Source organism: Hemicordylus capensis, chromosome 1, assembly GCF_027244095.1.
Source record: "Hemicordylus capensis ecotype Gifberg chromosome 1, rHemCap1.1.pri, whole genome shotgun sequence".
NCBI classification, from domain to species: domain Eukaryota; kingdom Metazoa; phylum Chordata; class Lepidosauria; order Squamata; family Cordylidae; genus Hemicordylus; species Hemicordylus capensis.
The window spans coordinates 295684870-295698757 of NC_069657.1; the positions used below are offsets into that span (position 1 = coordinate 295684870).

At 42.9% G+C, this 13888-nt stretch overlaps 1 protein-coding gene across 7 annotated transcripts in view; it reads left to right on the forward strand.

Annotated features, from left to right (window-relative positions):
- Positions 1 to 13888, forward strand: part of FAM83B (family with sequence similarity 83 member B) — a 79183-nt gene that overhangs the window by 52768 nt on the left and 12527 nt on the right. For all 7 annotated transcript variants that reach the window (XM_053286420.1, XM_053286419.1, XM_053286422.1 and 4 more), the window contains one exon: positions 9544 to 9708. In XM_053286420.1, the coding sequence (XP_053142395.1) occupies positions 9544 to 9708 (165 nt within the window). The remainder of the gene's footprint in view (positions 1 to 9543; positions 9709 to 13888) is intronic.

Genomic DNA, 13888 nt, shown 5'->3' on the forward strand with positions numbered 1-13888 from the left:
CAGAAAATTAGAATATTACATGAAACCAATAAAACAAGGATTGTAAATAGAACAATATCGGACCTCTGAAAAGTATAAGCATGCATATGTATTCAGTACTTGGTTTGGGCCCCTTTTGCAGCAATTACTGCCTCAATGCGGCGTGGCATGGATGCTATCAGCCTGTGGCACTGCTGAGGTGTTATGGAAGACCAGGATGCTTCAATAGCGGCCTTCAGCTCTTCTACATTGTTTGGTCTCATGTCTCTCATCTTTCTCTTGGCAATGCCCCATAGATTCTCTATGGGGTTCAGGTCAGGCGAGTTTGCTGGCCAATCAAGCACAGTAATCCCATGGTCATTGAACCAGGTTTTGGTACTTTTGGCAGTGTGGGCAGGTGCCAAGTCCTGCTTGAAAATGAAGTCAGCATCCCCATACAGCTTGTCTGCGGAAGGAAGCACGAAGTGCTCCAAAATCTCCTGATAGATGGCTGCGTTGACCCTGGACTTAATGAAGCACAGTGGACCAACACCAGCAGATGACATGGCTCCCCAAATCAACACAGACTGTGGTAACTTCACACTGGACTTCAAGCATCTTGCATTGTGTGCCTCTCCATTCTTCCTCCAGACTCTGGGTCCTTGGTTTCCAAATGAGATGCAAAAGTTGCTCTCATCAGAAAAGAGGACTTTGGACCACTGAGCAACAGACCAGTTCTTTTTTTCTTGAGCCCAGGTAAGACGCTTCTGAGGTTGTTTGTTGTTCAGGAGCGGCTTGACAAGAGGAATACGACATTTGAAGCCCATGTCCAGGATCCGTCTGTGTGTGGTGGCTCTTGATGCACTAACTCCAGCCTCAGCCCACTCCTTGTGAAAGTCCCCAACACTTTTGAATGGCCTTTTCCTGACAATCCTCTCCAGGCTGCGGTCATCCCTGCTGCTTGTGCACCTTTTTCTTCCACACTTTTCCCTTCCACATAACTTTCTATTAATGTGCTTTGATACAGCACTTTGGGAACATCCAACTTCTTTTGCAATTACCTTTTGAGGCTTTCCCTCCTTATGGAGGGTGTCAATGATGGTTTTCTGCACAACTGTCAAGTCAGCAGTCTTTCCCATGATTGTAATTCCTAATGAACCAGACTGAGAGACCATTTAAAGGCTCAGGAACCCTTTGCAGGTGTGATGGATTGATTAGCTGATTGGAGTGGGACACCTGGAGCCTAGACTGTTGAACCTTTTCACAATATTCTAATTTTCTGGGATTGTGGATTTGGGGTTCTCATGAGCTGTACGCCATGATCATCACAATTATAACAAATTAAGGCTTGACTTATCTCGCTTTGCATGTAATGCGTCTATCTCATATATCAGTTTCACCTTTTAATTTGCATTACTGAAATTAATTAACTTTTGCACAATATTCTAATTTTTCGAGTTTCACCTGTACAATATCAATCAAAAATATTTGTAAACATTCATAGCCATTATACTGGCACAGTTGAGCCAGTATAGTTAAAATGAGGAGTGTTTTCAACATTCCTCCATTATAGGCCCTGAACGTTCTATGCTCTTAAAGTCAAACATATCCATCCAATCCTGCACACATCAACTCGGGGACAAGAGTTACCACCCCTCCATATTTGGTGCACATCCATTGCAAAATGGCTAAGATACAACAGTTTCACGTTTTTAACTCCTAAAAAGAGGTTTCAAAGTTTTGATGTCCTACAGATAATGCATATTTTTAAATGTTTGATGTCTTTTTATCATTTCCCAAAAATTCAGATCCATATGGGACTGGTGCCTTTTGTTGGTTTGAAAAACATCAATCTAGTGATTTTTGAGTAATTGCTGTTTGAAATCCCCATAATAACAGGGAAAATAACTAAGGGAACGTTAGCAAAAAGCATAACTTTGCCCACTGAGAATTCTGAAGCCAAATTTGGAAGGGGCAAGTCCTGGCAATTTCTAGTGAGTGACTTCCTGGTTCTGAACATAGGTGCCTGATAAGGACAGTCTACGAGCACTCCCGCACTTTTATAGTTAAACAACCATTCCTCCTCCCCCCATTTCCTTTCATGGGCATTTGTTTTCTCCCTCTGCCTCCCTTCTCTTACCTTACAAAAGAGGAGAAACAGAGGCCCTGAGCAAAGCTTGGAATAAATTACTAGAAAGTAAGTACATTGATTCTACTGGAGCTTATTTCTGTGTAAACACACATAGGAATCAGGACTAGCAGAAATCCTACCCTCCCCCCATTGCGTTTCCCCCACCAGTACACGAGTCCTTAAAAGCCCGTCAGGGCGTCAGCGTACCTCCCTGCCACCCTGTACCAATGTTTACCAGATGTACCTGGAAGTAGGAACTACAACTGCGTGCATCGCTCATGCACACTCACCCACTGTGCCCCATTTGGTTCATATTGGTCCATGCATTGTGAAGTTGACAGAGTGGGGACACACACATGGACTCATACAGAATCCCAGGTGATCTCATAAACTTACTTAAGGAAAGTGGGCTAAAAATGCCTCTACTACTTTGTAGAGAATACAAAAAAGAGATTGCAGAAAGAGATCGTGACTGACATATTACATATACATAATGCATATACACTGAACTTGTGAACATAGACTGAATATATGAACATAATACATATACACTGATGGAGTCTGAGCTGTCAGTGACTGACCAGCAGAAATATCTTGGGTAGACAGCTCACTGAAACTGTCGACTCAGTGTGTGGCAGCTGTGAAAAAGGTCAATTCCATGCTAGGAGTCATTAGGAAGGGGGTGAAAATAAAAATGCTAATATCATAATGCCCTTATACAAATCTATGGTGCGGTCACAAAAGCATACAGCTTTTGTCACCATATCTCAAGAAGGATATTCTAGAACTGGGAAAGGTGCAGAAGGAGGCAACCAAGGTGAACCAAGGCCACCTCCAGCCTCAAAGGCAGGATGCCTCTGAGTACCAGTTGCAGGGGAGTAACAGCAGGAGAGAGGCCATGCCCTCAACTCCTGCCTGTAAGCTTCCAGCGGCATCTGGTGGGCCACTGTGTGAAACAGGATGCTGAACTACATGGGCCTTGGGCCTGATCCAGCAGGGCTATTCTTATTTTCTTATGATCAGAGACCTGGAGCACCTTCCTTATGAGGCAAGGCTACAGCATCTCGGGCTTTTTAGTTTGGAAAAGAGGCAACCACAGAAAGACATGATAGAGGTGTATAAAAGTATGCATGGAGTAGAGACAGTAGACCGAGATAAATCCCACCCCCCCTCCCAACACCAGAACCCAGGGTCATCCCATGAATCTGAAGGCCGGGAAATTTAGGACCAACCAAAGGAAGTACTTTTTCACACAGCACATAATTAATGTATGGAATTCTCTACCATGGGATGTGGTGATGGCCACTAGCCTGGATGGTTTTAAAAAGCCCCCCCTCCCCGTTCCAACGTCAGTCATTGCCTTCTTGCAAAGCTGATCTATTACTGCAGGAGACCTCCAGCAGGGAGCTGTGCCCTCTTGAACTATCTGCTTCCTTGGGAATGGAGTATGTAACTTCCAGGCCCGATACAGCCAAGAGGGACATTTTGCCAAAGCAATACTTTGTAATACGGATATCCTAATTGTTGAGAATTCTCTGTGGTAAGAGAATCCCTTTTTTCATTATAGGAGAGTGCACAGAGGCACAACACAGCGGAATTGACTTAAGGCGTGTATGCTGAGAGTAAAGTAACTTGGAGCCAATTCATAGTTTCAAATCAATATATAAGGCATTTATTAAGGAACTCCATTCTAGATAGGAAAGTGAGGAGTTAGGATCTCTAATCTATCTATCTAGCTGGATGCAGATGGATTCTGCATCTTCTCTGCACACATGGTGCAGGGAGAGGAGCTTGCCATGTTGCAAGGTAGAAGGAACGGAAGAGAAGGAGGAAGTGAGTTGCTGGAAGGAAGGAAGTCCCTGAGATTAGCAATCTACATTCCAAAGGGATAGTGTCAGAGCAGTAGAGAAGGGATGACCAATGTCTTGATCCTCTAGCCCTCTAACTCACTAGTCTGTCCCCCACTGTCTGAGACAAGAGACAGCGCAAAGTCCTTAACTTCTAACACTAACTTGGGCAATTTGAGAATGATGGCACCTAGTAAATTGGCATGCTAATTTATTTGAAATTTTATTGCTACTAGGCTGGGTCTGGGTTTTTTGAGTCTGTTCATTTATATCCTTTAATGTTGCTAGGGATTAATTTTATTAATTTTTATTATGTTAATATAGTGCAGCTCATAATATTTTTGAAATGTCATTATTATTTTATCATAATAATCATTATTATTATTGTCATTATTATGGTTATTTAATTGCTGCCTACTTTGAATTTTGTTTTGGAATTTTCTGGCGTAAATTAAGTACCAAATTGGTTTTTATTGATGGTTGTACTTTTCTTGCTTGTTTGGTTTGCAATCTGTGTTGAGTGTCATTGAGACAGAAAAGTGTTATCTGCCTCTCAGTTTCAGCCTCCCATTGGAACAGGGTATAGCTCACTGTTAGAACACATTCTCTGAATACAGATGGTTCCATCTTCAATCCCTGGCATTTCCAGTCAAAGAATGTCAGGTAGTAGGTGCTGAGAATGACCTCTCCCTGATGCTTTGGAGAACTTCTGCCAGAAGTTTTGGGTTAGATAGACCAGTTTTCTGACTCTGTATAAGGCTAACTCATCTATGATGCAGGTTTCTCAGTTATTGATGCCTAGTTTCATCACATGATGAAAAGGTCAGTAAAGCAAATGGACTGCCTCTACATTAAATATAGAGTAGAGGTGTGTGTACTACTTATTGAGTAGAGGTGTGTACAAATCAAATTCTGTGATCTATTCGAGCTCAGATCAAATAACAGAATCCTTGTATTGATTCGTCAAAAACAGCCAGCTCAAATTGATTTGGGTGATTCAAGTGCCATTTTTCCAGGGAGAGCTGGTCTATCATGGACTTAGTGTGTCAGCCCACCATGGAGGACTGGTCTACCCAGATAGACCAGCTTCTGAAGCAGGCAGATGCGCTAAGTCTGAAGTGGAGGGTGGTCTACCTACCAATCCCAATTGGTAGGCTAGCTCTCCCCAGCAAAAGGACATTCAGGTCATATCGGGGGTGATTATCCTCAGCCCTGCTTCAGGCCCTTTATTTGGGGGGTGATTTGATTCGAGGGGAAATCCTTGAATCACCCTCAATTCAACCGGAATCAATTCGAGATTTAATTGAATGGCACATTGCTATTATTGAGGATCCTCTCCTGGGATCATTTAAGAGAATGTCTTATTTGCCATGAGCCCCACTGCCTGCTAAGATCTTCTGGAGAGCTTCGCCTGCAGCTGTTGCCAACTCATCTGGTGGCTACTCAGGAACGGGCCTTCTCCGTTGCATCCCCTGGACTTTGGAATGCTGTTGAAATAAATTCCCTGTTGAAATAAGAGCCTCTTCATCTCTGGCAACTTTTAAAAAGGCACTGGACACATTTATTCACCCAGGCTTTTAATTAGATTTATAGTTGTAAATAATTGTAATACTGGGTTTTAAATGTTTTTAATGTTTTAAATGATTTTAATTGTTAATTGATTTAATGTTTTAAATGATTTTAATTGTAAACCACCCAGAGACGCAAGTTTGGGGCGGTATAAAATATTTTAAATTAATTAAATAAATAAATCATTGCACTGATCATATGTGACTCTTTCCTAGCCCCATAGCATGCTATCATCTAATCTTACTGCTCCCTTGGGGCCAAAAGTAGATAAAGGTGCACTTTACTCCACAGGGTGACTATATCGGTACACTAGGGTCTGCTGTTGGTATATATATGAACTCAGCTAAACTCATAATTACTAGGTTATTTTTCTTATTGCTCTTTTAAAAATATGACTGAGCTAGCTATGCTCTGTTTCTTCTGGTCAAGATTATTCAGTTTTTATTCTTTGCTTTGCAATGAAAAGTGTTATAGCAACTAAGGCTCCTTCGAAAAATGCTTTGTACTTTTCATCCTTGGTGCAGAAACATAGTGTTTTGCTGGCTAAGATTTAAAGTTTACCATTCTCTGTGATCAATACAGAAGTGTGTGTGTGTGTGTGTGTGTGTGTGTAATATTTTATCTTATTTATAAACCACCCATTCCAGAATGGCTCAGGGCACTTTACATCAAAAATTCAAGCCATTTAAAATTTAACATAAAATAAAAGCAATTAAAATGTTAACATAGAACATAAATTTGTTATAAAACCAATTTAAAACCAATTAAATATTATTAAAAGCCAGCGTCTTTATGGCTCTCTTGAAAGCTTCCAAAAATGATAAGTGTCTTATAGCTATGGGAAATGTGTTCTGCAATCTAGAGGCAACAACTGATAAGGCCATATGGAGATCCCACTGCTGGCACCCAAATATGGTCCCTGTCCTGATGATCTTAATGAGGGGTGGGAATCTTGTAGGGAAAGGCGTTCTTTCAGGTGACCCAGGCCTAAGCCATTCAGGGCTTTTAAGGTGATAACCAGCACTTTATATTCCACCTTGAAACATACTGTATCAGTATCATTTTGTGTCAAAGAAAAACAGACTATTAGTTTTATAGTCTGCTTTCTACCTTGATGTTTTCCACTGTGGTTTTCATGTTTGTTTACAGCATAAAGTGTTATATATTCTTATAATGTAGGAGGTAACAAGGCGTAGGTATCCCTAGGCTGTTTTGTTGCTTTTCAATGGCTTATGTTGTAGTCTTTTAATTATCCCTAATCTCTTAATTATTTCTAGACTGTTATAAGTGTCTTTCCTTCAGGGGTGTTGCTAGATACTTAAAAGATAAGGTAGCTGGACCCACAGCCTCCCAAGTTTTTGATAATTATACCTTTTCATGCTCTCCTAGTGCCAGATTTGGCTTTTTTAAAGCCAAATTTTGGGTTACGGCCCATTTGACTCACTAGTATACCCCTTAGGTTCTGGCCACCCTTTACCCTCTTCCACTTCTTGAAGCCATTAATCACCAGGAGGACCTCCTTGTTTTGGCCAGGGGCTTCGCTAAGATCCTATTAGGACTGGGGGTCTCATCCACAATATTTGCTTTATTTTAAAATAGAGAGGGTGGCCTGCCGACCCCCTCCATCGAGCCTAGAACCTATGTTTATGCTGGGCACAAAGCCAAGGATCCAGCGCACCATCAGAGCCATCCCCAGAGCAAACCCCTCCCTTTTGCATGCAAATAGAAAGGGAAGGATCAGAGAATGTAAGAGGAAATGGGAGAAGATGCTTGGCTGTGTCCTCTACCCTTTCTTCTGCAAACACATGTAGAGAGGAGGACAGAGACTCAAGGATGGAGAAGGCAGTGACAGGAAGCACCTGCTTGGCTGGATTTTTTAATTCCAGTCCAGAGTGTGCCCTTCTCCACTGCCTCCTGATTCATCCAAAGAAGATTGGTGGTGGGAGGCGAAGTATTTGGAGCACCCAGCCAGATGCTGGAGGCATGTGCCCCTTAGGCCTAGTCATAGCAACACCAACGCTTTAATTGCTTCCCAATCTCTAGAGATGTGTTTTCTGAGAAATTCAGTAGCATGTATCATTCTGCGAAAATGCCTAATTGTGACTCCGTCTACTACATTTGAAGTGGGATTGGGGGGAGTTAGCCTGAATGAAAATGTGGCCTGGTGTGAGAGGTCATTGAGGAGGACTGCCATTATTTATTTGATTGATTGATATACCACCCTTCCAAAAATGGCTCAGGGTCCAGACTTGTTAAAGACAAGGCTGGCCCAACTGCTAAGCCAACTAAGCAGCTGCTTAGGGTGACCGCCTGTGAAAAGCACAATTTCACCTGTCAAGTGGCCTCTGCTGATGTCCCCGCTGCCCCTAACAGCTGGCGTGACTCTGCCAAGGTGGCAAATGCAGCCACTGTGGTGGGGAACATGGAGAACTTGAGGATGGGGCAGCAGGCACAGCATCCAACTGTCTCCTGCATTGGCCTGTCTGCCCTTCCTGCTCTCCTGAGGGAGAGGGGGCAGGCAGGTCAGAGGAGAGAAGGGGGGCAGAGGAGAGAAGAGGGGGCAGGCAGGTCAGAGGAGAGAAGGAGGCACGGCGGTGGGTGCAGGGCTCGAGGCCCCATCCTACCACTGCTGCTGCACTTTCCCCTCTCCTCCTCCCCCTGCCCGCCTGCACACCCACCTGGACCAGTCTTCCTGTTTCTGGCTCCCAGAGAACCAGGTGCGTGGTGGGTGGAAGGGAGGCATGGTGGCAGCGGGCGCAAGATGGGCATCCTAAGAAACTCCGGCCTGCACCTGCCTCTGCTGCTGCCGCCACCACATCTCCTCTTCTCCTCTGACCTGCCCTCTGGTCAGCTGCTCTGGCGGCACAGGAGGTGGCAGCATGAACAGCGGCAGGGGTGGCTGGAAGTAAAACATCTCTATGGCGCCATTAGATGCTATGAGAAAAACACACAAGGGAGGCAGTGGGTAGCAGCCAGGCTTTGCCCGGGGCACCAAAAGTCCTTTGCCCAGCTCTGATTAAGGATTCCAGTGACAGAGAATAGCTCCACCATCTTGAGTTGCACTTGACATAGTCTGGCCAAGATGGATACAATGCATATTATCTCTTAGCCAAGTAGAGGTATATCCCTATGTGACCATGGTGGTGGGGATTGGAAATTGTGCTCCCTTCCACCCCTCATGAGCCATGGCTTCTTTCCCCACAGTAGCTAAGGCACCTTCCTGTACTAGGATAATCAACAATCATAGCACATTGGAGTCAGCTTCTGATCGCCAATTTCCCCCCACAACCTTCCAACTATCAGAAGACAATAAATACATTTGTTACATTCTCAAACTGGAGTATAATTCTATAGCATTCATATACTACTATTAAGTGGAGTAAGGAATGTGACTGTGGGAATATTATGTGTACTTATTACTTAATGCCGATCATATCACTGGTGAGTGCATAGCAACACAAGTCCTCTAATACCATTTTGTGAATTTCAGAAAAATTGTTTGATAATATTAATAACAATAGCAATGTTATTGCTATTAATTTAGTGGCTTTGTGCTCTTCCACTGTGCCACTCCGTAGTGCATTTGATTCCTTAAGTGGGGAATAACAGCAGCCTTTCGCCTCTCCTGCAACAATGCCTTGGCATTTCATTGTTTGCTCCTGAACAATAAATCCCAGTCTTGTGTTTAATTTCCATGTGCTATATCTGCAACCTCATGTGTGACCCATGGACAGCAGGAACAGCTGTTTGAAAAATCTCTTGTTCTGATGTCTAGTATCAAACAACCCAATCCTAACCGCAATGTGACCAAAATAAAGTTATTTCCATTTTAATAAGGCATATGTTATTTACTCAAGCAAGTAAGCTTAAAATTTGAGGAAATATGTACCATAGAATGGCAGTATTTTGTAGTGGAGAGTTCCACTAAGGTTCATTGGAGATACATATCCACCACATTAAGTTCTGGGTGTATATTTCAAATTTTATACGGCTATCACTGTATAAAATGGTATAACAAATTCTCTTTTGCTTATACAGGTTATTGCCATAGTTATGGATACGTTTACGGATGTGGATATTTTCAAAGAAATTGTAGAAGCATCCACAAGGGGAATTTCAGTATATCTTCTGCTAGATCAATCTAACTTTGACCACTTTCTCAAGATGACAGAGAAACAGGGCTGTCAAGTCCAAAGGCTTAGGGTAAGTGATTTGTTAAATGGGAGTGGTAAATATTTAGCTCTCACATGTTCCAGATCAATAAATTGAGATTTTAACTGTAGAAATAGCAAAAGACTGACTATCTTGAAATAAACGTAAGGAACACTTGGGGAAAACTTTCTGTCGGGTTTCCAAAGCCATGTGGCTGTTGCCTCCAAAATGACAAGAAAGAGAAAGGGAGCATGTGAGGACAAGGCTCATTCATGCAGAACCTATAGGGTTGGGTGTTACATCTGAGTCAAGCCACTGGTGTGATCCCCCCCCCCCCCCGGCCATCCAGAAATATTTAGAACAGCTGACTGCAGAATATTTTCCTGGTGAGTTTGGGGAAACTGCTAATGCAAATATTTTTGACAGGTAGTAACATGCTGGCTTTATAGATATGAGTCAGTGTATTTTGTCTTTTGCCGGTTGCCTCATATCGAGATAATATGGAGCTGCTGCTTCTAAGCACAACAGAGTTGTACGGCCAAGATGAATAGATTGTCAGTGAAAATTGCATGTTCCCATGGCTTCCTTTTCACTGCTGCTGCCTATTTCACAGTGGTGGTGCTTCAGTCAGCAACTGCCAGCAGTTACCATTTTCCCTACCAGAATGCCTCTTGGAACAATACTATCTGATGTCAAAGTGTCGTTCCCAGGGGCATAGACGAACCTACCAACTATCCATACCAGTGAGTTTTGCTGCCTACTGCCCAAATCACTGAGATGACCCCGCCTCTTTCATATTCTGTGAATGGGACTCCAAAACATCGGGGGGTGGGGTGCATTTTGGTCTAGGCCTAAATTAAGCAATTATAGCTAATTGACTTCCATCAGTTAAAAGGCAAGTAGTAATCTAAATCTATTTAATCAGAAATAACTTGTATTGAATTCAGTGGAACTTCCTCCTGGTAAGTGTGTTAGGAAAGCAGTCTTACATGAAATGCTATGTACACTTACTGGGGAATAGATCATACTGGATTCAGTGGGACTTACTTCTGTGTAAATATGCATAGGATTGCACTGTTAATATCTTAAATTTCCTCATATCCACCGAGTGCTCACTATTATATTTCATCATAAGCATATCTATCTGCCTGAAAGTATGTCAGTATAGATCCTGTGCTATGCTTTCAAAAAGCAAATGGTTTGTCTGGACATCAGCATTATAGTGGCTATTCAGTTTTTATAATTTAGTGTAGGATAATTGTGAAAAGATTATCAGGTTAGAAACACACAGAAAGTAATTTATATTCTATTTGGGGCATGCACATGGTAATCCCCTCAGGATGCATATAGCCCTATATGCAGTGAATCTGGATGCATATAGCCTTATATGCAATTGACTGGGCATGTCTACCAGGTGGTGGTGCTTATGTTCAACACCTTTCAGGGGCTGGACCCATATACCCTAGAGACTGCCTCTCCCAACACTCTTCAGGTCAGGCTCTGCGTCAACTTTTTTCATTGCACAACATTAGAATGTCAGTGGCAAGGAGCAGGAACATTAGAATGCCAGGGGAGAGGGGGCTTGGGCAATCGGGAGCTGCCTGGGGGGTGTTTTGGGGTGTGTGTTTTTTTGCTGTTGCTGATTTTATAGTACAGGTAGTCTCCTTACTTACGAACAGGTTGTGTTCCGAAAGTTCATTTGTAAGTTGGATGTTCATTACCCGGAATGCTTATAGTTCCCATGAGGGATGACTTGTTTGTATGTGTGGGTTGGTATTTGTAAGTTGGGGACTTCATTAATTTAATATGTGTTGAAACTTTGTTTGTAAGTATGAGTCATTTGTAAGTCGAGGAGTGCCTGTAATGTTTTAATGTGAATGGCTTTAAGCTGCGGAAAGGGCAACCTATAAATGTTTTAAATAAACCAATACCATGGGTAGAGATCCAATGGCAAGCAATGGATCCTCCGCCTTCATTACATGAAGTTGGGTATGTTAGGTGAGACCATGACATGCCGTTTGGAACACTGTGCCTATCTTCTCCATGGTAGGAGGAGAATGATCGAGCTACAGTTTGTCCTGCTGTGGGACTGTTTTGTCTTGGTGGGTTGCAGGAGAGACTACCTGACAGTGAGAGCAAAGCCACTGGGTCATTCTTCCAGTCTGGTTTTTTTGTTTGTTTGTTTTTAACATTTTATATCTCGCTCTTCCTCCAAGGAGCCCAGAGCGGTGTACTACATACTTAAGTTTCTCCTCACAACAACCCTGTGAAGTAGGTAAGGCTGAGAGAGAAGTGACTGGCCCAGAGTCACCCAGCAAGTCTCATGTATGAATGGGGATTTGAGCTCGGGTCTCCCCTTTCCTAGTCCAGCACTCTAGCCACTACACCATACTAGCTCTCGCAGGCAAAAGGGCCCCTCAGTATTGCCTCCATGCTGCCAGGTCACCCTGAGAAGTGAATCAATGCCATGTGACTTCAGGGCAGAAGTTGTTGCCACATGGACATTGCAGCTTGAGATTTCCCTGGAGCAAGCAGTATTGTGGTGGGGACTGCTGGGGACTTCTGCTTTCCAGCTTCATGGGCCTGCAGGGCATTTGACCAGGTTGTACTGGCAGGGAACGTAACAGAGAGCGGAAAGGGAGTGTGTTTTCTCCTCCTGTCCTCTTTTTTCTGCCAGTGTGAATCACAGCAGGTCTCTGCTTGTTCTTAATTTAATAGATCTGTTTGATCATAAGCAATGGGTTAATCTGCTTCATTAAATAACTTGAATGATTAGATGTTATGCCTTTTGATTAGAACTCCAGCTGCGTCTTCTGGTGGCTTTTTGGATTCAAAAATAAATATTTTATAGAGTCCAAATAGACTATGCTTTCATGGTGTCATTGGGGTATTTCATGAATACAGATTTTCACAGCTGGAAGGGCCCTAATCTGCATCTCCATGTGTGCAAATTAATTGGATAGTGCGGTATCATTTCCCTTTTGTGAAACCACTACTCTTATCCCAGTACCCCCTGTTCCTCTAATACAGGACTGCACAACATTGGCCCTTCTGCAGATGTTTAACTACATCTCCCATAATTCCTGATTATTGGCCACTGCGGCTGGGGATTATATGAATTGTAGTCCAGCAGCCGCTGAAGAGCCAGAGTTGTGCAGCCCTGCGTTAATAGTTTATAAACCTGTTTTTCTGTTTATTGTATCCTTGCAAGTCACCTGTGTGTTACTTTGTGTAGCAAATAGTATGCAGTTATAATGAACCAGAGTAAACCAGGGAAGTTTGCAGTTTACTGAATACGTGGGTGGAACTAGCATTATTTTCTGTGTGGCGCTTATTAGCAGGTCTAGACAGGCATGCATGTGTGTTAAGATATTAAATAAAAGTGCACATCCAAAAACCCAACAAAGCAAATAAAAACAAATCAGAAATATAGTTATTGTAGTCCAATACTTTATGGAACCAAACCACACATCTCTTCTAAAGGTACTAGTTCTTCCATGACCCTGCAAGTGCAACCCTACTGTAATCCTACACACATTTGCTTAGGAGTAAGGCCCATTAACTAAAAGGGTCTTACTTCCAAGGCAGAGATTGTGTAAGAAACATATGTATGCAGATCCTAAGCATCTTTTATCTTCAGCCCCCTCCTCCCAGCTGCTGTGCTCCCAGGCAAGTTGTGGATCACACCATGGGAAACCCTGAGTCTTGACTCTTTACGATTCTGTTGTCAACATGCTATGCAAAATTGTGTGCATTTCCCCAAAGAGATTTAGGCTACTGGACTTAAGTACACAAGGGTGTTAAGCCCTATAGATGGGTGACACGACATGCAGTGACCTGCTGATGTGGGGCTGCCATGCAGTTTCAAAGGTGTAGCAACGAGGCTGTTGCAGAATGCCTTTGAAATTGTGCAGCAGCCCTGGCGGGTCCCTGGCATCGACGGGGGACTATGCATCATATCACCCAGTAGGACTTGCTTCCAAGAAAACACAAATGGGATTGTTCTGCATAAAGGTTAAAAATAATGCAGGCAAACTGGTTTCACACACAAAAAAATCTTTATATTATGTCCTTTTCTCAAAGAAGTTTCCCCCCTCTCTTTTTCTGTCATGTTTTCAGTACCTGCACATTGCTATTCTAATTCTAATAAATGCTAGGGAAAATTGTGTTTCGTATTCTTGAAGGTAGGTAGGTGCCAACTGTTGCTGCCTTCTCTATTAATTATTTACAT